General features: G+C 42.4%; 1 protein-coding gene across 2 annotated transcripts in view; it reads right to left on the bottom strand.

The window, feature by feature from the left end:
• LHCGR (luteinizing hormone/choriogonadotropin receptor) overlaps positions 1-27,453 on the bottom strand; it is a 57,690-nt gene extending 30,237 nt beyond the window's left edge. For both annotated transcript variants that reach the window (XM_047782110.1, XM_047782111.1), the window contains exons 1-6: positions 27,223-27,453; positions 8,002-8,073; positions 5,860-5,934; positions 2,771-2,845; positions 671-745; positions 505-582 (exon numbers count right to left, since the gene is read on the bottom strand). In XM_047782110.1, coding sequence (XP_047638066.1) covers positions 505-582; positions 671-745; positions 2,771-2,845; positions 5,860-5,934; positions 8,002-8,073; positions 27,223-27,395 — 548 coding nt within the window. In that variant the 5' untranslated portion in view covers positions 27,396-27,453. The remainder of the gene's footprint in view (positions 1-504; positions 583-670; positions 746-2,770; positions 2,846-5,859; positions 5,935-8,001; positions 8,074-27,222) is intronic.
• Positions 27,454-27,766: the final 313 nt, after the last annotated feature.

Raw genomic sequence — 27,766 nt, 5'->3', positions numbered from 1 at the left:
TGGGAATGGGCATAGATGGTGTTGTTTAGAAACATAGAAACAAAGTGAGCAGGTTCCAAGGTGAAGGTAAAAAATTAGAGAAAGAGAGAACAGGGTCCATTGATCAACTACTCTACCTACTTGGAGAATATCCTTCCAAACTCTCCTCAGTTGAAACTGGAAATTGCTGTGCTCCCTTTTAACCAGGGCATCCACTGCCCTCCAGGCGGTCTCTTCTCAGGTTCAAAGTAGTCCGTTGATGTAGTGAACAATCTCATCAGTTGGAAATTCAGTCAGTGTAAATCCTCAGGGCCCATTTGATTAATTTTAAACTTGGTGGGTTGGTTGTCATGTGAACATATGACTTAGCTGCCATCCCATGTAGCTCCTCTCACCCATGGCATTTTAGGTCAAGAAGAATGTCACCAGTGAGTTATGAACATGGTAAAAGACAAGGGCCACCTCAAGCTAGAGGTGAGAATAGCAGGAGCTGTATGGCACAGCGTGAATCTTGGGTTTACTCACAGTGTTATGGATTCGTTATTCATCCCTTGGAAAGCATTTGCTGGTACGGTGGTTATGTGTAAGTTATCACAAATTTCCCTTGAGGAATGAAATGAGAAATATTTACTTTCTAAATTTCAGCTGCAAATAGGAAACAGTTATGCATAGCAATCAGTCTGGTACTTACAGAATGAAATTAAATTCAGAGGAGAAGATCTTCGTAACATCTGGAAGCTTTCGGATGCCTGTATTGCAGATGCTCCTGTGATTTGGGGTGGGGTGGGGATGTGGGCAGAGTGAGCAAAAGTGATTGTTATTAAGGAATAAAGATTAAAAACAGTAGAAAGGTACTTTGCAGATACTGCTTTCACATTAAATTTTAAAATATGGAGTTTGGCTTTATCAGTAAAACTTCAAGCTGTTGAAGATTATCAGAATTTAAAAGCCCCCAACACTGTGGGAGAAATTGCTGTAATGACTCCTACTTCGAGATCGAGGGGATGGGGCCAGATTTTTAGGTCTTTTTTTGTTTACGTTTGTATTTCCAGCCTGTCTTTTCCCTATTGCCCCAATTACATTTTTCTATTGTATTACATTTGATTTCCTTTTGGTAATTGACTTATTCCATGCTCTTGATGATTCTAGAAAGCATCCTTCTACTTTAGAACAGGTTTTAACTCAAATACTTCAGGAAGATTAATCTCCATGTGAGAAATCCATATTCCTCGTTATTAAAATATCTCCCTTTATTGAGCTGCCTTGCGATGCAGAGGGTTCTTCCTTGGGTCTCACTGGGATCATTAAACATTCTTTTGGTTATTGGAGCTACTTAAGGCTCCTCTTTTTTCCCTCCCACCTTTTACTTAGTTTTCAAAGGAGAGAGAGGCTTCAGTGATAGGTTAAATTGAAGAATATTTAATTTTTCAAGATCAGGATTTGTTGAGAGGGGTCAAGGCCTCTGGGCCGCCCCCAACTGAGTTTTGAATTCACCACTTATGGAATCTGGACAACTGAAATGAACTGCCTGGCACTCTGGTGATAATGAAAGGAAGCCGTGTTTCTCTCTTGGCTCACCCTCATTCTCCTCCCTACCCGTTAGCCCAGATCACATGGAATCCTTGCCCTGTCTGTGGCTGGTGAAGGCAGTGTGGGCTTGGACTGCAATATCTATTGGGGTCGGGGCAGTATTGCTTTTTAGGGGTAAAAATACTATTTAATAAAGACAGTGTTTCTTGGATAATAAGGGGCTGCAATGGTCAGATTTGGTTCTGGGATTTTCTTATGTTTTTCCAAAGTGGTTGATGTGGCACTATATACCCTGAAGACCCCTTGGAGGACTGGAAAAGGTAACATATAGGTTAGGCATCATCATCCAGCGCTAGAGTTGTCAGTGGAGCTACACTCCCCAGGGCTGACTGCTTGGATGATGTGGAACACTGGAGAGAAGATGTTTCTCCCCCTTTTTTTTTGAGGTGATAGTGGTTGTGGACCTTGCATCCTCTAGAGTTTTTATGAAATTTAATTCATTAGGAAGAAGAGAGATAGGACATTTATGTTAGAGGGTTAAATGTTCATTTCTTTTTCTGTGTGAAAAAGTGATTACTTGATATGTGAGAGGATCCATAGTGATGCATTTATAGATTGTATCAAGTTTCAGGAATCCTAGTTTTGCTGGCAAGGCAATGAATTTGTTGGGCTACTGTGGTACTCAGCTTACTCTAACTAGTGGACTTCATAAGCTTTAATGGGAAAGTAAAATTTTAATGGGAAATAGAAAATAATGTACATTTATATTGTACAGTGCCTATCTCAAAGCAATAGCTTAAAAATTTTCACTGAGTGAATGAACACATGAGAAAAAGGAGATCAGTAATTTTCAACCAGGGATGGGGGCGCAAATCAGAATTGCCTCTCTACTTTTACCTGTGTTCTGTCTATACCAGCACCTCACCATAAAGATTCCAATTTACCCCTTTTAAAGTGTCCTGGCTTCCCTGCCCCATTTCTACCATCACTTTGAAAATCACTGTAAAGGGTTGATATTCTTCTTGGATGATTGGGATGGAGAAAATTTTGGGACCCATTTACATGTATTTGAAAGCACCCAGCATGGTAGCTAATGAGAAATGCTGATTAAATTTTGATCAGAAAGCTGAAGACAGTCATGTAAATAATGTTAAATATGTGGTTTAAAAATTCTTCCAAACCTTTTAATTGTTTAGATTTTCCTCAGGTACCCATGTTCCCATCCCCCCACCCCAGTTGCTTAAAAAGGAAAATTCCTCACAGGTATTTTAACCGAGGTAGATTTGTAAATGCTCCAGGCTCAATATACACCAGGTTTTTGGTATTCTGGATCAGTCTGTAAAGACAAATAGAAAAAGAGATAATAGATGTGTTTCACTTGGAATGCACAAGACCATGGTCACCAGAGGATGCTGGCTGAAAATGACAAAATCAACAAAACCAAGTGACCCTCCCGTGCTTGAGAGGTGCTCCTGAGGCCCTGGGATTGGAAACAGAATGGGGAGAGCCAGTTGGCTATTTCCAGAAGTTCTGCTGTCAGTGTGTTGCTGAGATAGGGATAAGCATCATAGCTGGGATTCTGCTCCATTCTCCCTTGCACCCCTGAGGAAGAACCACCATGGCCTGGCCAGGTAGGTCCTGCCCCCAATGGAGCCAGCACACTGGGGGATGATGGAAGATTCCACTTCCAAGAGAAATGAGCAAATTGGCTCCTTGCCCTTGTAGGCAGAGTGGACTTCTTCATCCTGGGCTTACAGCCACACTGACCAGTTATCCAGATGGGCATTTAGTCTTTGGAATAGCCCAGGGCAGAGGCTAGGGCCTTGGATTGGGGGATTTTTATGCCCATTCTGTAAGATAATTGGTTGTGTGATCATGCCCAGCCTCCTAACTTTGCTGAGCTAGTGTTCTCTTCTGTACAATTAGAATAATAATAGCACTCTTCTTATCTCACAGGTTGGTAGGTAGTGAGTAATAGAATAGCTAGAGACAGTGTACAAGGCAGAGCTCTGCAGAGTGTGAAAGTACAGCCACGCTACCACAGTGGTGTCATTGGCCTTCTCCCTAGTTTGCCAGTGACTTTGACCCTTTGAGGAGCAGCCTTATTTGCTGGTTTCTGTCTATCTCTGGATTCAGTAAAATTCAATAAATGCCTTTGGCTTTTTTAAGCCATGCAAGAACCACTGAAGGAAATGATAATTACTTTTATTCCATAGAGAAAATGTGGTTAGGTGTACAAACTCTGGAGTCAGCTTGGTTTTACCTGCTGGTTTTATTAATTGTATGATCTTGGATACATCATTAAAAGCTTGGTTTCATCATAGGGTGGTTTTTGAGCAGTAAATGTGTGTCTGGTTTACAGTAAGTTCTCTACCAGTGTTAATAATGATTATGATAGTTGATGAAATCAGGAGGTTGAATGATTTGTCTCTAGTCAGAGCTGAGAAGTAGCAGAACTTTGAGGTAAACCTGGTTTTTCTGACTACAAGTCTAGTCCACATTCCACCTTGCTGCACTTACCCACCATTGGTGTCTGTTTCCATCCTTTATGTCAGTTTGATTCTTGAGAGGTGAGTGATGGTTTGTTGTAATTATTTTTTACAGCGACTGAGTCAAGCAATCATGGGCCATGGGCATTATGTAGGTAGGATGGAAAGAACTTATATTTCTTAAAAATCATTTGGGATCTGACTTTAGACCACTCATCCATCCACTTATTCATCAACAAACATTTAATGAGCATCTATATGTGCCAGGCATTGTTCAAGGTGCTGGGGATACAGTTGTGAACAAAGCAAAGAGAGCCTGTGGGGAGCTGACATTCTAGTCTCAGGGCTTTCCCTGGGAAAATCCATAAACTTTCCCTTAGAGCACTTTGTTTTTCTTTCTGTATTGATAAAATGATTCTTAATCTATTAATAAATGTTGCTTTCCATTATGAGCAGCCTTATTTTTCTTAAGCTGCTCTGCATCAGCATTGCTTGGGAAGTCCATTAAAACTGCAGCTTTTCAGATTTCCAGGTCTGGAATAGGACTGTCATCTGTAATGGAAATGACCTCTCCCCACCCCCACCCCCTACTCCCTATGAAATTCTTCTTCACAGCCAAGTCTAGACTATACCTTTCACACTTAAGTACCATTATTTTGGATTTCCCATAACTGTTAGGTGAGTTTCTTACCTCCCTGGCTGCACTGTCATCTTCTGGGGGAGATTTATATTTTACCTCCTTTGTATTCCAGTAGCACTTGACTCTTGGTTGAACAGGTATACCCACATACTTATCACTTAAGTATTCTCTTTAGATAATTGCTAATTGAACCATTTATAGGGAAGCCTTGTGGTAAAGTGGGAAAGGCACATGCTCTGAAGAGTGGCAGGCTGGGTTGAATTCCAGCTCTGCCATTGTCTAAAGTGCCATATTGGCCAAGTTCCAATGGACACTCTGAACCTCCATTCCTTCCTGTACAAAAGGGATAATTACCCCACTCTGCAGGGCAGCTATGAGGGTCAGATGACAAAACCTAGAGGAAATAAAGGCCAAGCACCAGTGCTCAAAATATGTTTGTTGCTAACATCCTTCCCCCTTCCTTAACTTTTGAAACTCCTATGCAGATGTAGTTTGTAGAAGCTCAGGTTTGGACCAATCAAGTCAACAGTAAGAAGCCATGTTTAGGAGCCCAGGACCTGATTTCTGGTCCCAACTCTGGCACTGACTTGTGTGTGTGACATCAGTCAAGTCAGTTAACCTCACTGGGCCACAAGTTTATCATTTGAAAACTGAATCTCTAGAGCCAGTCTTCTCCCATCCCCCCCTTTTTTTTGGTAAATTGGAAGAAAATGATAATTTGGAAAGGATTATTTTTAAGAATCAGTTCAAAACCATTACAATAATAACAAAAAATCCAGTGTACACATGCCAAACATTTTTACCTGCTAGATTTCCAAGAACCATTTACTAAATAAAAAAATATGCCCAGACAGTCTCAAATGAGCTAATTCATGATCTCTATGCTCCTTTCCAAATTTTCCCACCACCCCAATTTCCCCATACCCTCCCTTCCATAAGGTAAGAGCTCCTTGGCAGGACTCCACAATGTCAATTTTAATTTCCAATTTTGTGTTGTGATGTTTCAGAGTTTATACAGCTCCCAGGGAGAAGCAGTTGTCACCATGGCAACCTTCAGGCCACTGCAGTGAAAGAAATTAGTGCCTGCCCAGACCTAGTAATTGCTGTAGTCTTTTCCTCTTGGATTCCTAGCAGTGGAGGCTTGAATACAAATACTGAGAGGGCTCCAGCCAGCGAGGGTAATAGTGTACAGCAATAAACTATCTGTTAGCTGATGCTTACATTTCAGACAAATTGAGGAGGTTGTCAAAGGCATTAGCTTCTATCTTTTCCAGGGAATCACTCTGAGAGATTTCACTAGGGGAGAGAGAGAGAGAAAAAAAAAAAAAAGAAGATGAAACATGAAAGAAATGACTGTATCTGCATGATAATAAGCAGTGTGCATGACCCCAACAACTGGTGGCTCCGGTGTTTCCTTAAAAAAAAAAAAAAAGGACAGAGATACTTAAATTGTCCTCACATCATAAAGTGCTAACACCCCCTTGTAGGAGCACCAACAGGCACCTGCAATCCAGATGCAGTAGAAATGCACGTTTCAGTATTCCTGTTGATGTGACAGGGTTTTTTCTTATTTATTTATGACTCAGAATCACAGATTGTTAGAAGTGGACACACCCTTTGAGAAAATCTAATCAGATCTCCTCGCTTTACAGCTTTGGACATTAAAGCTCTGAGAGGAGAGGCAAATAGTGCTTCTAAGAGGATTCAGGATCAGGACCGGAATGTCTGGGTTTCTACCTCCATCACTCTAATGAGGTTTTACTCTGGTTCAGGATTCATTGTTTCTTAACTCTTTGTCCTTCTCCCCAAATCCTGTTCGGAAGCAGTTGCAAAGTGGTCACCTCCTGCATGTAGTGTCCTTCTTGAGTTGTAATGGTCTATTTCTTTGACCATTTTCCTCACTTTGTTAGCAGACTGAAGACAAGGAGTATGTCCTATTCATTTCTGAGTCCCTGGTAGCTTCATATGGCCTGGCACATTGGGTATGAGAATAAATGAATGAATGAGTTGATTTCTTAAAAGAAGACACAAAAGTAAAGGAACCAGCTTTGCCATATATGGCTTCCCCTGAAGCGTGTAGGTAATGTCAACACTACCCTAAAATCCCAACATAGGCTACCATTTGCTGCTAGCAAAGAAAAAAAGTCTCAGATTCTAAGATTAACATTCACTGAAGGCTATAGACTTGAGAGTTTCAGTCTACAGAAAGGTTGAGCCTAAGGAAGTTATGGTCTTTTATGAACAACATAGTGATGGACAGTTCCTGATTCACCTTATTCCTCACAGTTTGCTTATTTAACTGTGGCTGCTTTTCTCACTGGAAGGTCTTAATGCATTAAAAGTTATTGAAACTCAACATGTAAACTGGAGAGCAGAACAGTAAGGGTGAGGCTTAAGCAAACTAAGATTTCTGTAACCTGCAATGAATTTCCTGTAATATGCACTAATTCTTGAGGAATTATTTTTAATATCCTCATTCCTTGCTGATACCCTAAAGAGCAGTCAGAGGTTCCCTAAGGAGCTAAGACTGATGAGGTAGCATCTTCTTTAGAGATGCAAATCTGCTTCCAAAGCCCAGAGGATTGTTAAGATTAAAGATGCTCTCTGGGAACTAAATGACATCTGAGGTCTTTGACTCAGACTGGCATTAAAGAGAATGCTGGGATGCCTCTGCAAGTGTGTGTGCGTCGGGGGCTTATGACCTAGAAGCTGACCCAGGGACACAGGATTGAAGTTATACCTGATACAGATAAGAAATCACATTGCTGGGGGAAAAATGTAATTGTAATGTATACATGTAAGGATAACCTGACCCCCTTGCTGTACAGTGGGAAAAAAATAATAATAAATAATTAAAAAAAATAGAAATCACATTGTATTATTAGGCTGCTTTATGCTTCTGATAAATGCTTTTCATGAATGTGGCTATAAAAACTGTGTTTTGTCATACACTTATATTTTAGATACAAAGATAATTTCCCTATGGTCAATAAACTTTCAACACATTTTCTTCGATGGGGGGTGTTATCTAAAAATGTGACCCGAGGGAATGGCTGCTGCTGCAGAAGGAGAGCTTTTATGATTGGAATCTCTCTCCTCTTCTACTTGAGTAGTTTATCATCACTTATCAAAATGCATTCAGTTCATTGAAACAGGGTTAATTATCTATTTTTAATGACTCTTGAAAATCATACCTTTTCTTCAAAGGTCCCTGGATATTATTTGTACTTTACAGATAAAAATACTAGGGTTTCTTAAACATAATTTCTTTCCTAGCAGAATTATCCCCTTTCAACTATGTGTGCTCTGAGAAAATTTTTTTTCCAATTATAAATGTCTTTTGATATGCAGTATCTTACTTACATTTTTACGACCTCATTAAGTCCTCTGAAAGCTTGAGATGGGATTACTTTGATAGGGAGATAGGTGAGTGATCTAGAAAAGAAAAAAGGAAAGCCAAGAGTTTAAGATTTAAGATTGAATGCCTTTTAAGTTCATGAATAAGATGTGTGCGTGTGCATGTGCGTGTGTGTGTGTGTGTGTGTGTGTGTGTTACCACAGAGTTCCTCAACAACTGGATTCAGGTTGAAAATTCTAACTTACATAAATAAAGACATGTGCCATGACTCATTCTTTTTTTTTTTTCCCCACTGTACAGCAAGGGGATCAAGTTATCCTTACATGTATACATTACAATTACATTTTTTTCCCCACCCTTTCTTCTGTTGCAACATGAGTATCTAGACAAAGTTCTCAATGCTATTCAGCAGGATCTCCTTGTCGATCTATTCTAAGTTGTGTCTGATAAGCCCAAGCTCCCGATCCCTCCCACTCCCTCCCCCTCCCATCAGGCAGCCACAAGTCTCTTCTCCAAGTCCATGATTTTCTTTTCTGAGGAGATGTTCATTTGTGCTGGATATTAGATTCCAGTTATAAGTGATATCATATGGTATTTGTCTTTGTCTTTCTGGCTCATTTCACTCAATATGAGAGTCTCTAGTTCCATCCATGTTGCTGCAAATGGCATTATGTCATTCTTTTTTATGGCTGAGTAGTATTCCATTGTGTATATATACATACCACCTCTTCCGAATCCAATCATCTGTCGATGGACATTTGGGTTGTTTCCATGTCTTGGCTATTGTGAATAGTGCTGCAGTGAACGTGCGGGTGCATGTGTCTCTTTTAAGTAGAGTTTTGCCATGACTCATTCTCAGTCTTTATCAAACAGTATGTCATTTTGTGGTTAAGACAGTGAACTTTGGGGTTAAGACACACCCACTTTCCCACTACCTGGCTGTAGGACCCTGAGCATGTTATTTAAGTCTTATGTTTTAGTTTCTTTATCTGCAAAATGGAAATAACATTTCCTATTTCACAGGGTTGTTATGATGATGATTAATCAAGATAATCTGTGTAAAGTATAGAACTTGGCACCGAGTAAATAGTTAACACATAGTTCTAGAGTGGCCTTATAGCCTTGGTTGGGAGGATAGAAAAGAAGCTATCTTGGGTAGACTGGAGAGATAGATGGTGAAAATACAACTGAAAACCAGGCAGGCAGGAGAAAGGAAGATTCACAAAGAGCAAGCTCCTGTTTCCATCTATACCATCTTCCCCAGGCAGCCTATTTTAATATTATTCCAACCAGACCACTTTGCTCCTAGGGTTAAATCAAATGGGCATCTCATGCCATTTTAGGGAAACATCTGTAGAGATTCATTCAGGCCCTAACTTACAATGAGAGGAACAATCTAAGTGTTCTTGAATTGAGATAAAAGTTATGCATTACATAAAAGTTGAGAAAAGAGTGATTACTCAGCAATGATAAAACTAGAATAGAATGATGTACAAGGGCCAGAGGAACCCAGGGAGAAGATAACTCAGGGGAAAGCATCCGCGAGGCAGAAATAAACAGCCAACCAGTATTAATCAAGCATCTACAGGGATTTAAGGATTTGGCATAAGGACTGTGAGAGGGTAGCGGAGTGGACCAGGACATTTCAGGAGGAAAGTAAATATCGAGAATATAGGGGATGAGGGTGGGAGATGCTGCCTTGCTTTTCACGTGTCTCTGCAGCAGAGATGTCTTAGCTGTGTGGAAAGGACACCTCCTCCCTCTCCTCAGTGAGATGTCATAATGTCCAAGGAGGGACCTGCTACTGGTATACCATGCTGTGCGAACTGTGCACACTCACCTGTAACCTTGTTTTATCCACTCCACAGTGGGGGGAGGTGGGTATTCCCCTTTGATAGAAGAAGAAACTGAATCGTAAGAGATAAGTAGCCTGAGCAAGGTATCATGACCAAGCCACCTAAGTCCAGATGTTCTTTCCACTGTGGGATATTGCGCTGAAATGTATGTGATTCCTAACCCAGTCTCTCCCTTTTTTTTTCTTCCCCCAAACTTTATTGAGGAATAATTGACAGATATAATTGTGCATATTTAAAATGTCAAAGTGATGATATGGTATCTACATACATTATACAGTGGTTACCAAGATCAAGGTAATTAACACACAGTTAACTTTCTTTTTGTGTGTGTGGTGAGAGTGCTCGCAGTCTACTCAGCAACTTTCAAACGTACAAGACCGTATTCTTAACCATAGCCACCATGCTGTAATTGGATCCTTGAACTTACTCTTCTTACAACCAAAGGTTTGTACCCTTTGACCTGTGTCTCCTCCCCCTCCCCCCAGCTCCTGGTGATCACCATTCTATTCTCTATTTCTATGAAATTGGTCTTTTTTTCCTTCTAGATTCCACATATAAGTGTTACTATATAATATTTATCTTTGTCAGGCTTATTTCACTTAGCATAATGCCCTCCAGCATCACCCATGTTGTTGCAAATGGCAAGATTTCCTTCTTTTTATGTCTTAAAACTATTCCATTGTTTATGGAATAGTTTATATTAGAATAGATATATTGTGTGTGTATATATATATATATATTCCATATACATATTCCATTGTGTGTACATATCTATATTTCTATATAGATGTAGATATATATCTAGATCTAGATCATTTCCTTCAGATATGTGCCAGGTCACCCACTCTCCCTCAATTAGCAAGGTGAAGGGACAGACTGGAACCTTGCTTCTCTTGAGAGGAGGCATGTCATACTCTTGCTGTTCCTCCTGCAGAGCAGCTTTCCAGCAGTTCCTCTCAAGGGGCTAATGTAAAGAAATTTCATGTTAGAAAAATGCTCTCACTCAGCAGTCTCTTAGAGCTGATACAACCTAGAGCAAGAAATCCAAACTTGGTCCTCCGATTTTATTCCTGAAGACTGTTCCACCAGCACATCATTCAACACCCAAACTTATTTAACAGGGCATCCGAGAAGAACGGGGATAGTAGGGGGAGAAATCTTCTTCTGATGGCATGTTTGCTTCCTATATTTCTTCTGGAATCATGTCTGCTTGGCTTACTGATTAAAAACACAGTTTTATTGATCTCTGCACTGCCAAGTCAATAAATTTCCAGAAGAGAAAGCTGTATTGTACTGTACCCCATGCAGCATCAATAAAACTGACAGCCAAATTCTGATTCCAGAATCTTTATTGCTGAGGATAATGCAGTGCAGAACATATTTTGGAGAGTGTTTACATAAAAGCTTCAACTGAACCCTTCAGAGCTGTTTATTCATGCAAATAGAGCCCAGAAGCTGGAGCCACTCAGCAGGCAGCCTCCTCTTCCAGAAGGGAGCACAGTGTGGCTCCCAGGAGAACAGTTTGGTTCAGATTTGACCAGGAGGAGTGCCTGAGTTTCTGACTGGAATAGGGATGAGGGATGAGGAGCAAAGGTTGGACAGAAGTGAGAGAAGCTGTAGATCATGCACTGGCTGTCCCCAGTGACTACAGAACAGCCCTTGTGCAAGATGAAGTTTTGCAGAGTTGATGTTGATGCTGCAGAGTAGGAAAGGCAGCAGTGATGAAAGTAAAAATAGAGTTCCTACCATAATAGAGCCACTGGGCAAACAGCAGGTAGCTTTGTGGCTGTGGCTGGAGAAAGAAAGAGGCCTTGGGGTCAGAGAATGGGGAGAGAGGTGGGGTGAGGCAGGTGCACCAAGCTTTTCACAGAAGCATTCTCATGAAGTGATGTGGAGAATGTGGTCTTAGGAATCCCAAACTGGTTTTCCCACTGACTTGTATTTTTATTTTAGAGATGTCATATCTTTCTTTCCAACTTGTTTTCAATTGGCAGCAGCTCCTAAGTATTCAGAAGTCTGTCTCCTGTATTTAAATGTTTGTTCACTTGGCCAGGTGATTTGTTAAAAACCATTTGAATGTACTCCCTTTGAAGGTGATATTTTCTCTGATGATGCTTCTATGATTCTTTCCACGGAGGCAGAAACTCTCAGCCATGTGAACAACTGTCCCAATAACCCTGCAGTTCTGCTTCTGTATACATTCCAGAGAAATTCTCACACTGACACTTAAGAGAACTTGCGCAAGGATTTTCTTCATAGCGTTATGGCATCAGGGGGTGTTGGAGGCAACCTGAGTATCAAGCACTGAGTGATGGAGAGGTAAAATGTGGACAGAACATACCCACCTAATAGATCAGCAGTTAGAAGCAAAGGTCTAAAGGCACACAGAGCTGCATGTGTGGATATTAGAATCAAGATGTTAAGAGAAACAACTAAGAAATTAATGATGTATATATAATACTACTTGCAGAATTAAAATACATGCACACCAAACATTGGACTTAGAAAATATATAAACATGCATTAGGATGATTGCCTATAATTAGTTGAAAGGAAGTAGGAGAATGGGATAAAATAAATAAAACCAGGGGGACTTTGAATGGCCTAGTGATATTGTAACTTGAAGGAAGAAGTATGATCAACTTAACTCTGAACCTGAGAGACAAATGAAAAAAAAAAGTTTCATTTTGGAGTTCCTGTCCTGGCTCAGCAGAAACGAATCTGACTAGGAACCATGAGGTTGTGGGTTTGATCCCTGGCCTCGCTCAGTGGGTTAAGTATCTGGTGTTGCTGTGAGCTGTGGTGTAGGTCTCAGATGCAGCTCAGATCTGGTGTTGCTGTGGCTCTGGTGAAGGCTGGCAGCAACAGCTCCAATGAGACCCCTAGCCTGGGAACCTCTGTATGCTGCGGGTGTGGCCCTAAAAGGAAGAAAGACAAAAAAGAAAAGTTTCATTTTGATGTATTGAATTCCCCCTCCTTCCTTTCCCTCCCTCCTTCCTTCTTTTCATCCTTTCCTTTTTTGAAAGTTAGGTCTACATGTATGTCAAGAATTTTGTGGATTTTAGGTGCTCTTATGGAAAGGTCTATTTAATAAAGATAAAGAGCAGCAGCCAAGAACTGGGAAAAAGGGGGCCAAAGGCAAGGACAGTCCAGCAGCTCTGCTGTCTAGGGTCAACAAAGGGAATGAAAGCTATGCATGAAACAAAGGAAAATCAGAGCGACACTCCCAGACTGTGCCTCTCAGATGAATAATAAAGAACCGAGTTTACTGGGCAAATGTGAGGCTAAACGTGCAGAGTGGAGAGCTCTCTCTGCCTCTAGAGTAGTGAGTGAGATGACTGTGGAAGTATATGGTGTGGAACCATGCAGCTGTTTATATTTATTGCATTTCTCAGTCCCTTGTACAGTTTTAAATTTTGATTTTTAAATTAATGGATGATCCAACACAGATGATACCTGGATTATTGTCAGATCCCACCTTGCCCAAGTGCCTTTGCCGGAGATATTGAAACAAATACTTAGATTCAATGACAAAGGCTGCCTTAGTTTCATCAGTTTTGGAAATTCCATTGACTCGGGAATCCCATCTGCAGGTCTCCCACACCTTCCAGTTATGAGTTACAGTTGATGTGGAAGCAGTCTCTACTCCTCAGGATTGGAAGTAAGGACTCTAGTTTTGGGCTCTTGTAATTGGTCATGACCCCGGTGAAGTTCTATGTCTTTCTGCATTATTTACACTAAAGCTAACAATGTTTGGAGGACAGGAGTGTACCTGAAATACCTTGAGTTGCACTCACCCCCTCCCCATATTGGTATTTTTTTTTTGGCCTTGATTCCTTATCCTGTAGCCTTCCTGGTCTCCCCAGAGTCCGTCTAGGAGTGGAGCCTCTCCCTTCTTGTCAGTCACCTGATCCTGATCCCTGAGATTTTGCCTTTTAGAAGATGCTGCTGACCCAGAACAGTTGCTATTGCTGCCTGGTTAGGACCAATGTAGTGTTCCTCCAGGCTTGGTTCTGACTTTGAAAAGTGGGCCCCCCGGCACAGATGGAGATCTGTGCTGGGGCTGCCCAGTGCAATTGGGTTAGTTCCTCTAATGGATGCTCTGGTGGGCTGCCAAAACCACCCTTTAGGACTGAGGTACTCTTTCCCCCTGTTGTTGGGAGTGTGGGCAACTGAAGATCTCAGCTGGATTGCTCTCCTGGAATTACCTTCAGCCTGTGATTGCCACCTCACCCAACACTAGGTCTTCTCTCCTGGTCAGCCCACATCCAGTGACTGGTCAATGCCATCCCACTTTCAGAGCTCCTTCCCATCAGCTCTTTTACTTGCGCCCCTAATTCAATCCCCTTCCCAACCAATCCCAACTGCTAAGGCATCCATCAGCTCACCTTCTGTCAGAGCCCAGCAGCAGATGAACAGATTAACAAGTAGCATTCAGGTAAACCCAGACACCTTGAAGAAGCTGATGCCACACTATCTGATCCCATTTGATTGTTCCTAATGTCTCTTGAGTACTCAAGGGTGGGGCTTGGGGTTCTCTTCTTTTTCTCAATTCTAAGTTTAATAACACAGATGACCTTGAGATAAGCCAGTTTGTCCAGCTCCCTGGCTTGTTAACAATCCTCAAAATAATGTTAGCTCCAGAGTGTCAGGGTCAGGAGGGCCCTGTGTCTCCCATCAAGGAAACCCAAGATATAGGTATCATTGCCTATAAAGGCCTATCCATTTCAAGACATTTGCATTATCAAAGAGTACTTTGTTTTACAGCAGGATTTGATGAAAGCTTCCTTTAAATAGCAAGCTCCCGAGGTGAATAGAAAATATGGTTCAGTTGACACACTCTCCTTTTAAAGACAGGTATTGCCTAAAGCTAATTACAGCTCTAGCTTCCACCACCTTACCTTGCTTTTTAAGAGCTTGCACAGATGGTTACCAGAGCAGGACCTCCTTCTGAAGTCCACAGGCTGAGTGGGGTTAGAGGAAGACAAGAGCCAGAGAGAAATCTAGCATCAATCTGGAGTCCTCAAAGCCTAGGTGGGGTCTTTGCTCATCTTGTCGGAGCCTTTACCTCTTCTGCCCAGAATGGCAGAAGTCAAATATTTTTATTCACTTCCCTCTAATTGTTTAGAAAAGCCATCTATATTATTGATTTAAGAAAGCTACAAACATCCATCCATCTTTCACAGACGATTAATTTATTGCTAGAGCTACACACTCTGAATTTTAAAACACTACCAAATCAGAGGAAGAGACAAAGAAACTAGGGATAGTGAAAGATTTTTTTTACCTAATGAACTTATGGAAATTGGAGGGGGAAACATGACCTTATTTAGATTGAAAAGAACCTGGATGTTTTTGTATTTATTACATAAGACCTTGTTCTACATTGAACAGAGACTTCAGAATTCCCGTATTCTTTTCAAAGTCACTCGGTAATTATAATAAACTTGCTTTTATCTTGGAAGGAAATAAAATGGCTTTCCCTTTTACAAATGACTTTAAATCTTTGGACTTTCAAAAGCATTATTTTATTTGATAACTTCACTATTGGATATGCCTTCATTTATCAGCCTCTTGTCTTTAGCATTCATTTACCTAGAGGAAGCCAAGACATCAGTGTTAACTGAAATATGAAGTCGGTGTAGATGGGCATCCAATATGTTAAGTTTTACATCAGAAAATTTTGGAGTTCCTGTTGTGGCTCAGTGGGTTAAGAATCTGACAAGTATCCATAAGGATGGGGGTTTGACCCCTGGCTCCACTCAGTGGGTTAAGGATCCAGCGCATGCTACAGCGGAGGTTTTGGATGTGGCTGATGCAGTGTTGCTGTCTCATAGGCTGGCAGCTACAGCTCCTATTCAACCCCTAACCTGGAAAATTCCATATGCTGCAGGTGTGGCCCTAAAAAGGAAAAAAAAAAAAAAGAAAAAAAAAAGAAAAAAAAAGGAAAAAAAGAGAGAAAATTTTAGAACACTCCTTAAAAATACATCCAGATATTTTTGATTGTTATTCGACTACTCCTTTAAGTACTTACTGTATGAGACTTAAGGAATCAGAGTAAAAGGGCTGCTTGCAAATGGTTTGGTCCAACCCCTCACTTTAGATGAAGAATCTTAAATTAGGAAAAGTGAAATGACTTCCTTGAAACCATATGGCAGTTCAATAGCAGATCTGCACTAGAACATAGTCACATTATTCCTAGCAGAGTGCTGAGTCCTACATTAGTGAAATCACATCAGTACTTTTCCTTCGGGGTGTGTTGATATACCCTGCTGCACAGTCCTGTGGTTCTCCTGTGAAAACCTCATCTTCTGATGGAGCCACCGAGCTTCTTGTGCTCATGGTCTTTAACTTCAAAGATGCAGCTCAAATTCTTGTTTCCCATGAAGCTTCATAGCCCACATGAGTGCTTTTTCCCCTTCTCCTCTGTCCTCAGCACTAATGACTACCCAGTTTTTTTTTTTGAAAATTTACCAGGTGCCTTGAATAAATGTTTCCTCTGTTATACCACTGAACTCCCAGTCTCTGGTGGATTCTGCCCTCACACTTGTCTCTTGTTTCCAGCCCCTTTGTTCCTTTTCCATTGCCACTCTTCTTGGCTATTCTTTTCTCTACCTCGACAGCTCTGCAGTCCCCAGACTGGTCTCCCTTCACCCCATCCTGAGTCCCCTCTGCCCCGTCTAGATTAATCTCCCTGATAACTCCCTCCAGTTACTCTTATACTCAGATTTCTTCTGTGCCTCCCCTTGGCCTGTCTACTTACTTGCAAATATCTCAGTCTTGCATTCAGTGCTCCCCCCCCCAGGCAAAATTAAGGCCAAAGTTTCATTTGCCAGTCCTGTCACCCACTCTTCTCCTATAATCAATGCACTAATCTTGCCCTGTCCAAAAGGCAGCCACTAGCCACATATGGCCATCGAGCACTTGAAATATGTAAAGTGCAAATTGAGATACCCTGTAAGTGTAAAATACACACCAGATAATGAAGCCTTGGCAAGAGAAAATTATGTCAAGTCTCTTATGAACAACTTTTGTATTGATTACATGTTGAGGTCTATGTGGCTGGATCACCCCGACTCCGTTTTGTCAATTCTATCTTAGGCCCACGGTCCTACCCCATCCCCTTTCTGCATGGCTGAGTCTTAGTCTACTCACAAGGGAAGCACCCAAACCAGATATGTTCCCTATTTACTTTTATCCTTGTCTTCATCCGATATGAAAACTGGAAGCATGGCTTTTGCTGATGTAGACAGTTAATGGTCATGAGACACCCCCCCCCCACCCAGGGGAAGGAAAAACCCCACTTTCCATCCAGTGTGGACATGCTTTTCCCCAGTAATCAGGTTCTGTTTTTGACTCTGGCATTGTTAAGTCCCCCAGTACTCTTTCCGAAACCCAGTGGTGTCAGCATAGCTGCAGATTCCTCTGGATTGCTGTCTGCCCGATCCAACTTGTATGCAAGTTATACTCAAGAGATTTCATAATTGTACTTTATGGAGTTGCCTGCTTTGTTTTTCCCTCTCAGTTTGGAGGATGTTACTCAATATCTCTGCCTTCCAACAAAATGATAATATTTTGTACATTTGGATTAAATGAAATCATTCATTAAACTTAATTTCACCTTTTAAAACCTTTTAAATTGTGACTATTGGAAAATTCATTTTGCATGTGCCTAACGTTATATGATTTCTACTAGACAGTGCCTCCCTAGACAATTCAGACTATTCTATTTCCTGATCTTGCCTCACATTTTGCTGCTATCAGTCACACTGTCTCCACCATCTGACACGTCTTCCCTTCTCTGCTGGTCATATTCTACCCTTGGTTAAGGTCCGTCTTAGGCTTTGTATACTCTATGGAATGTTTCTTCATTACCAATGGCTTTCTCTCTGCAGGCAGCAAAGTGGGATAGTGAAGAGACTCTGGAACCAGATTGCCTGGGTTCATTTCACATATAAAGTGGTGAGGGGAGTTCCCATTGTGGCTCAGTGGTAATGAACCTGACTAGTATCCATGAAGATGCAGGTTCGATCCCTGGTCTCACTCAGTGGGTTGGGGATCTGGCATTGCCATGAGCTGTGGTGTAGGTCACAGACATGGCTCAGATCTGGTGTTGCTGTTGCTGTGGTGTAGGCTGGCAGCTGCAGTTCCAATTTGACCCTTAGCCTGGGAATGTCCATATGCCGCAGGTGCAGCCCTAAAAAGACCAAAAAAAAAAAAAAGAAAAAGAAATGTGATGATACTAACTATACCACAGAAATCTTTGAGATTAAATAAGAAAATGTTTCTGTAATATTAATACAGCAACTAGCACAAGATTAGAGCTCAATATGCACTTTTTAATTCACAGCTGCTTACTGGAAGGATTCAAGCTACCCCAGCTGTATATCTAGTGACAACTCTATGTTCTTATTGGGGCTGGGGTAGGGTGGGTTCAGGACTTTGAAATGGACACTTATTTGTCAAGATCACCCTTAAGTCTGCAAAATGCCTGTGACTTATCTCTAACTCTTGACTCTGCTGATTATTTAGGACAGCTGAGGGAGAGTAAACATTCCTACTTGGTACCTTTCTTTTTGGCTCAAGTATCTCTTACAGCCCCTGCCTGATAGCCTTTTAAAGAAATGATAAAGAACAAAGTTTGGTTAAATAACTCTAAGGAGCCATTCTGCAGGGTTCTCATTTGTTCCTTGATTTAAAAAAAGTCAGTCAGTTGGAACTCCCCTTTTGGAAAGTGCAATTTGAGTGACCTTCTTCAGGACAGACTTTCCAGAGCACCCCAGAAGCTGTGAGGAGTTTACCAATGATAATGTGAACCAAGATTTTCAAGAAGAGCCCCTGGATAATGGATTTCCCCCATCATTTGTGCAACAAGTAAATTAAAAATACAAAGCTTCAGAGGAAAATGGTAAACACGTCTGAGCCTTTACTCAAAACTCATTTTAAGTTTCCTAAAGACACAAAGCAAAGTAACTCAATCTTTACCCTCAAACTAGAATTCTTCTAGCAATAATATAACATGAAAAGAATAACTCTGGTAAATAAAACTACATGTTGAATTCTCCCCAGGGAAGGTCTGCATCATCTGTTATGATTTCTCAAAAATATTTTTTAGAAGCAGAGAATATTATGTTATCAGGGCAGTGGCATTGCAGATATGCTTCAGGAAGCTCTTTCATTATAAGCTTCTGCTTCCAGACATGTTTTTTTAAATTTTATTTTGGTGAGCCTATAAAAGCTGATTGCAAATAATATGTTACATACTTTTAATTACTTTGATGGGATGGGGTTTGAAGTGCCGGAAATTACTGGCACAGATACCTTCAATTTTCACTGACTCCTCAGCTCTGGTAGACACCAATTTGTGTGGTTGCCTGACTCAAAAATTCCCCTTCTCTGGAAGCAGCTCATTGCTGGTTGCACCAAGCTGGAAACATCTCATTGACTGTGCTTCTGTCTCAGGAATGGAGTTTGGAGCCATCAGATTCTCTTAGGAATTTTAAGCTTGTAATGGACAGGAGAAGTCTTGGGAACCAATTCATTGTAAAGGTGGAATCTAGAGAAAAGTTCCCTGACCTCTTGTTGCTGAAATGCCAAGTTCTCTCTGAATCTTGCTCACATCCTTCTACGACCTTCTTCTTTTATTAAGTTAAATTCTTATGATGAAATTTGTCAGAGTCACTTTCTGGTGTTGGAAATGAGAAAAGCCTGAGCAGAGCCCCACCCAAGGTTTCCAGAAGGAGATCATCCATTCTTCCACTCATGATCCATAACACAGACAGGGCATGTGCCCAGTGGTCAGTGAGAGAGCAGTAGGCTTTGAATAGTGATTCCCTGGTGGCCTCTCAGCTACTGTCAAAGGCCAGGATGCAGTTTATGGGATAACCATGTCAGCCCAGCTGCCCCTGAAGAGAGTGATGCTTAGAGAATAGCAGCTCAAATAATACCCCCACCAAGGTACCTTTGCTACTCTGGCTAGAAGGGACAGCTCCCTCCTCTAAACTCTCACCAGATTTTGTTTATAATCTTTGCCTGGCTTTTATCACCTTCTGCATTTCCCTGCAGTCAGCTGAAAACTAGTCCTCTCTCTCCTGTGGCTGGAAGATTATCAGTTCATGGAGAAGCAGGGGTTGTGTCTGTGAATTCTGCACGTTGTCCTGGACATTTCAGTGTGTAGTTCCTGAGTGGTCACCAAATCTGACCTGAAGGTTTTTATGTGTCCAGCCTGAGGCTTAGGGATGGGGAAGGAATAGGATTGGATGTTCTAGCTAGGCAGACAGAACTGTCTCTGTTGAACAACAGAAAATGGTATAATCAGGTGTTAGGTGGCGTGTCTTAAGAGGCGGCTCAGCCTGGGCTGTAACATCCAGCATATCGGACTTCAGGCAATAATGAGCTCTGCTATTTCAGGATTCTAACTTATTCACTGTCCAGGTTGAGGAGACCTAGTGGGTCATTTTCTCTAATTAACACCTCCCAGGAACAAGACTGTTCCATCAGGCTTGCCTCTTGGACGGTAGATATTTACTGTTCAACCTTATCTATGGGCTGTGGGTTTCTCGGTTTTCTCTGCATCATCAGATTGTTACAGTAATACTTTGTAGTTACTTGAAACCTTTATTTCCAGGTACTTTTGGCTTTGCTGTCCCCTTTATCTTCACCACAGTCAGCAAACTTGGGGGCAAGAATCATCATACCACTTCTGTAGATAGCACAGAGGTTTTTTCAGTGTCCTAAGGCCACGGTGGAAATTAGGGAAAAGGGGCCTGGTGCTAGAACTCATGTCTCTGTGGTCTTTGTCCTCTTGATGAATTCAGATAACTGGGGCTGCTGCTCACAAGGTAGAATCATGAACCTAGGAGTCATTTCATTTTATCAGAGCCAAGGACAAATTTAACAGCAGCAAGGGATAAAAACTTCATTCTGAAAGTTGTTTTACTTGTAAATTGGACTTTTCTGAATTTGGCTCAGGTGGCATTAAAGAGCTGTGGTTCAGGCCACATAGAGAGCAGCTGTGAGTAGCTTGCTGTCAGGGAGGGGGTGGCATCTCCCAGTGAGGCAGAAGCTGGGAGTACATGAGGACCATGTGGAGAAGCTGCTAGAAGCTGCTCACCAAGTCAAAGAGCCCACCTGCCTGGTGGGTGGGATTATTTTAATTTACTGCTTAAAAAAATAGCTGGTGCAAAATTTGCTAAAATCTGCATTAAATATGATTTTTTTCACACAGCCACGGGAGCTGCCAGAACAGAACACATATGCTCCCATGGAGCCAGCTCTCTTGAGTCTAGAAGTGAGCAGCAGGGCCTCTCTTCCACCACTGTGACTCAACTGGCTTTAAAATTCCATGAGTAAGATAAAAGTTGCACATGGCCAGCATACTGCCTGGTGCGGCCAACCTGGGAGACTGTATTTTGGAAAGAAAGCTTCCATCTCTCATTTTAAGACATGAAAAGAAGCCAAACTGCAGGGCTTGGGAAGAAGACAAAGGTGGATAAAAGAGCAGGACTGGAGCCCTGAATTAATTTGCTTTTAAAATAAAAAATGAAAAATCGCAAAAAAAAAAAAAATCAAGGAATTATTTCTCTGCTGAGGGAGCACTGGGTCCAGTGCCAAAGGGATCTGTGTATGAAGTTTTTTGGCTCTATATTGCTGCTGAAATTTTGGGAACTCTGTTGTCTGGCTGGGGGCCATCATTCACTTTCCCCAAAAGGATGATTTTTAAACTAATAAAACGTGACCCTTGTAAAGCTTCCCCCAGGAAGTCTGTTAAAAGGCACAGCCAGGTTTAAGAACTGCCTTAAAGGTAATAACTGGGAGAGCTGAGTCAGAACAGAGGTTCAATATCAACCTCTGCCTTGAGTCTTTGGGTTTTTTCAGTGGGGTAAGGTAGGGAGGTGGGACATGAGCTTTCTGCATATAGAATTTTTTTTTTTTTTTTGTCTAGTTCAGCTGCAGGGAAGCTGGAGGTAGGCCCAAGCTGTCCTACTTGTAAGAGCTTGTTAGGCTTCCCTCCTGTGGACTCTTACTTTGTGTCATGGCCCTTCTGGGGCCAATAGGCCAATAGGTCTCAATTCAGGCTGCCTTGGTGATTTTTGTGTTTTGTTTTAATGGATCCCTGGCTGGGAATTGATTTTTCTCTAATGAGTGAGTTAAAACAAATTAAAGAAAAAATTAGAACAGCCTTGATGGAATATACTAAAATAGGTAAGCTTCTGATCTTGCTTCTCTGGATGGCCCTTTCAAAGGACAGATAGGAGAGAGGTTTGCAAAATCTGGGACTTGGATATTGCTGTAATACAAAGAACTCCTTCCACTACCGATAGCACCTTCTTGTCTCCCCATTCTCTAGGATGGAGATTTTTAAAGTGACATTTATATGTGATACATGCTAACACATGTGCCTCCTTTTTGCATTGGTTCATTGTACTTATTCAGCTGTTCACTCAGTTTGATCACCAGTAGCTCAGTAGACACTTTAATCATATGGCTTGAATTGAATAAGACCTCTTCAGGTGCTTCTCACTTTAGCACAATGATTCAAAACCAAGGTGCGGTGGGGTGGGACTCTCCCCACCCCATCACACACCTGGGACATTTGGCAAATATCTAGAGACATTTTTGGTTGTCATAATTTGGGAGGGCAATGCTACTGGCATATAGTGGGTGGAGGCCAGGGATGCTGCTAAATATCCTGCAGGGTACCACACAGCCCTCCATAACAGGTGATCATCTGGGCTCAAAGGATGATTGTGCTGAGGTTGAGAAACCTTCTGTAGCAGAGGAGGTACACATTGAGTAAATAATTACATTATGGTGGGGTATGTGCAATACTACGTATCAAAACAGGTTATGAGTGTATGGGAGAGAGCAGCCATTGGGGAAAGCTTATTGGGAACTGACTCCAAATCATGGTTTTTACTTAATGCCTTTGTAATAAACTGTCCAAGAATGACTTTGAAGGTTTATCAGTCCAGAACTACACATTGGGAATTTTTTTTTTTCTTTTTGCACAACTTTCTGGATAATTTCATCAAATATTTCTGATGACTTTATATTTTCCCTTACCAAAAAATTCCCCCAAAGAGCATGGGAGAAGCATAAAAAGGGACAAATACATTCAGCCCTATTTTTTGCTTCCCAGCAAGGAAATCTCTAGTCTAACTTGTGTTTTTCTTCTACGTGGACTACTCTCCTTCAAGGTTCATGCTCATAACCCTTAGTCCATGAAGCTTTCCCTTAGAGATTTCAGCCCATAGTGATTGATCTAGTACCTGGATTCTTTAGCCCCTTGCTGCCTCTTTTCCTACCTATACTAGCCTCTTGGGTATGTTTCTACCTAGACTGTGGGCTCCATAAGGACCCTCCCCAGTACAGCCCTCTGCAACACTGAAACCATTCTGGACCCAGATTACCACCTAAGGTAGGAAAAGGAGAAAGACACTCTGGAAAGATGTCAAGAGACTGACACTTCTTGTGACACTGGACTGATAGATACAGCACATTTTATCCTTCCAAAGTCTCTGGATTTTGTCTCATAGTAAAGTATAAAAGTTTAATCTCTGTTCAGGAGGCACAACATGCAAAAAATAAATTGCCATTATTATTATTAGCATTTTCTTACTAACAGATTTTTCGGAAGCTGTTTCCATATCAAGCAGATCAACCTTTCTGTTGTCATAGAGACAAAGATCTTTATATAACTATGGGGAAGGTGAGATTTTTTTCTCCCTCTTTCCACTTGTCTGGAACTAATAAGAAAAGGAAAAGGGAATTTTTAAAATCCATCTTTTTCTTTTACTTTTTTTTTCTCCAATTAAAATGAGTGAACACGTGGGAGGCTATTTTTTATATCACATTTTAGATTTTAACTACCTAAGTTTTTAATAAAATATAGAAGAGGTGCAAAGGTATGAACCATTGAATGATGCCATTTTCAAAACTTACAAGTAGCGGGCTTATCAGTGATAATCAGTTATACCCCATGTTCCTTTTAAAAACAAAACAAAACAAAACAAACAAAAAACAAGATAGTGGACTTTAGATGCAAGTCATAAGGCAGGACTCCCAAGGCATGAAATGATTCAAACATAAAGTAGCATCTACTGAGGTGCTGGTGATGAATTCTGAGGTGCTCTGTGGTGCTCCCCTTCTCCAACGACCAGAATTGAGAGAGCTTCCCCTCTCTCTGCAGAGTCAAACCTTGTGGATAACGTAGTATAAGACACATCCTTCTTCTGGAAGACTTATGATTTCAGCTCTCTTCTTTTTCTGAACTCACAGTAATGTGTTATTCATGGTATTTTCTATCTTTTCTATCTTATAGTTACTGTTTACCTCTTCATTCATTTATTGCCAAGAAAAGAGGGTTTCAGCATGAGCCCGTTCACTTTCTCTTTTCTTTACCTCAAATGTATACCTTTACTCATCTGTCTTCCTTCCCCAGGACTCAGAAGTGTCCCTCTCTTTCTAGGATTAACTCTCCCTCTCTGTCTGATGCTGGATGCTCTGCTCCCACTCCCATTGACATCTTACTCCATCATCCCTTATATCTTCATTCTCTCCTCCATGGATTCCTTCCCCAGCCCCTCTTTGAAGACAAAACAAAACAAATGAACAAAACAAAAAATGCTTCTCAACCTTGTTTAATTTCTATATGTCTCAGAGTTTGAGGTTTTACTCTCAGCTGCCTATTGCAATAAATAGGTATTGTAAATGTGTATGTGGGTGGGGTGGGGGAGTAGGGGAATGGGAAGAGAAGCATAGGCTATAAAGAAGTTTGAAACATCCTCTTGCTTTCTAGAAGATTATATCCTCTGTGGAGAGCAATCCCTTGATTCTCAAACTTAAGCATGCATCAGCATCACCTGGGAGCTTGCTGAAACACAGATTGCTGGACGACACCCTCAGAGTTTCTGATGCAGTAGATTGGGACTGTGGCTCAAGAGTATTCATTTTTAACCTTTCCCACGTGATGCTTAAGCTGCTGGTCTGAAGAACATTACCTTAAAGAAACTACTTTCCTATTCTTTCTGCATCTCTCTTGTCATATGGATGTTGAAGTCACCTTATCATGCTGAAAAACCTATTCCATTTTGGCTTTTATGGGCTCTACCTCCATAGGGTTCTCTCCTAAAAGACAAGGTCCTTTCTCAATTATCTGATTCTTGGGAAACCTGACCTTGTGAGGGTCAGTGCACATGCTGACCTAAGGGGTTTAAATGTTTAGGAGGAGATGCTGCTGGTGTGCATGCCAAGATAGTGCATGTGAAGGGAGGAAGTCAAGGACTCTGGAATCCCTACAGAGATGGCAAAGGACTTCAGAGCCAAGACAGTTGGCCCCTTTCTGGGAGCAGGACTAACCAGTCTCAGCATGCTGACAGCACTTACCATGTGCCTGCTTCCCATCTCCATCCCCAAACCTAGTCATTCCTAGAAAATCTTTTCAAGGGGTTCTAGGCTTCTCCCTGCTGTGGGGCAGGGAGAGAATTTGTTTCATTCTTTTCACATCAGCCTACTCTAAGGAAGAGGTACTACTCTCCTGAGGCCAACGTGGGTGTGGCAGAGGGCCACCAAGAGATCTCAGTGAAAAGCTGAATCTGAAAGGAGCTGGCTCACCCATGTCTGCCTCCCACCAGGGGGGTTTTCCACTCAGTTCCAATCTGGAGAAGTGGGATTTTTTTTTTTTTTTTTAAAGGAAGGGGTAGTCTTCTTACAAAAAGAAGCAAATATAAAAAGATAGCAAATGAAATTCTTTTGTTCCTCAGTAGCTGTGGAACCTTGGCAGGTTTTTCAATTTCTTTGGATCTCAGTTTCTTATAATCTGTACTTTAAGTACCAGGTGAGTAAGAAAGGCACAGTGTTAGTGGCACAGTCATCCATAAGAACAAGAGGGGAGGCACGTCAGGGAAGGACAAGGGCTGGGGCTTGAAAGGCAGCTTCTATGGATTTATTTATTGATTGAAATGAATTCTATCAGCATGGCCCTCACCTTCAGGGAATTGAGCTGACAAGATAACTAATGGAAACTAATTAATACAAACCCCTCAACCTTTAAACTTTATCTCTCAACTGCAGATATTCCCCAAAGGCCACTGACTCTTCCAGAGGAGAAGCTCAGCCCCTCAGGAGGGTGGGGAATCCCCTCCATGAAATGGGTTCCTGACAGACTGCTGGGAGCCCCAGAAAATGGGGGAGGGTCTCTTTCCTCCCCCAGCATAGAATTCCATCACCTCTAATGGTTAGAACATAACTAAGACCTCCACCAGCCTTCCTTTTGGATACTTTCATAGTCTTCTTTTCTTTCTTTTCCTTCCTTTTCTCTTCTGGCAATTTTATTGAGATGTAATTTATATACTATAAAGTTCACCCATTTAAAGTGTGCAATGCAATGGTTTTTAGTATGTTCATAGACTTGTGCAGCCATCACCACTATCTCATTTTAAATAATTTCCGTCACTGCAAAAAGCAACACCCATTAAGCTGTCACTGGGCCTTCACTCCAGCCTGATGGCTACTAATCTCCTTTCTATCTGGATGTTTCATATAAATAGAACCATATAATGCATGATACCTTTTTCTAAATTGAAGAAAGGAGGAAAGGAGAGCAGGTGACGCTCTGATACTCTAGTGCTAAAGGCCCTCCTCTCCTCTCCACCCCATCACTGCAGCAAACAACTTCCTCCACCTTCCTGCTGGTGTGTACAATTCCCTAAGCGCCATCTGTGTCTGTGATTGTGCCAGAGCTGGGACTCAAGGCCCCTCACTGATTAAGCAACCGGTCTGAAATGGAAATGCATCTGATCGGACAATGCAAGCACATCTGGGGCTGGGGTGGAGCAGTGGCTTGTATGCTCACTAAGGTGTAGTAGGTGGGCACTGGTTAGCCAGCAGACCCCCCTGAATGACCAGATCACTCCTGGCCGTAGAGCCTGAGCACCCCATTCCTAGAGGACCGTAGAATGCCAAAGCCCACAGAAGCCTTCACCAACCTGGCTGGCCCAAGGCCCAAAGACCACGCAATACTTCTCCTGGCAGAGACAACTGCTAAGTAAGGAGCAGGTCACCCTGTCCCCTTCCAGCAGCTGCAGGGAGTGAGGCCTCCCCACATGGCTTCTGGGCAGTTCCATGCCCTTGGCTCTGGCCCCAACTAGAGGGAAAGAGCGGGCCTGGGTGCCTGGGCTCCAACCCAAGACAGCACGGGGTGGCAAAGACAGCTCCCAAGCTTTGGCTTCACAACGCTCTAAGCGGGGTGGCGAAGTTTGACAGGGCGAAGCATCTTTCTCCAACATCCAGGTAAAAGGGGGCAAAACAGCAGGGAGGCCAGGCGGCTGGAGCAAGCGAGGGTGCCAGGCTGGGGCGCCGCGTACTCACAGTCGGCTGAGGCCGGCCCGTGGGCCGGGGCAGCGCAGGGCGCCGTCGGGCCGGCAGCTGCAGGGCTCCGGGCAGGGCGCCCCGAGCAGCGCCTGCGGCAGTGGCGGTGGCAACAGCAGCAGCGCCAGCAGCAGCGCCAGCAGCCGCCGCAGCGCCGGTGACCGCCGTCTCATGGCCGGGAGCCTGAGCGCTGGCTCCCGCCGCTGGGTAGGTGCCACGGCAGCCCGGACTGCTGCCCGTCCCCCTCTCCCCACCCCCTGGCCTGCCCTCCCGCTTGTCCTAAGCCCGCCCCTCCTGGCCCCCACTCCATCCCCACCCCCGACGGCGCTCTCACTGCCGAGTCTCCATTCTCAACCAGGGACAGTGGCCAGAGGCACCTCACCATCTCCCTTCTGCTGCGTTCCTGGCCTTTCCTGTCCTTTACATCTGCAAATGGCCCTAGTTTTAGAAGGTAGCAAAATGCTTTGGATAAGGGAAGGGGTGGGGAGTTCTGAATTCTTTTCGTGGCTCTGCCTTAACGTGAGTGTGAAGTTGAGCGAGGTGT

This window comes from Phacochoerus africanus, chromosome 5 (genome assembly GCF_016906955.1).
Source record: "Phacochoerus africanus isolate WHEZ1 chromosome 5, ROS_Pafr_v1, whole genome shotgun sequence".
Taxonomy (NCBI): Eukaryota; Metazoa; Chordata; class Mammalia; order Artiodactyla; family Suidae; genus Phacochoerus; species Phacochoerus africanus.
This window is presented reverse-complemented; position numbering and strand designations above follow the sequence as displayed.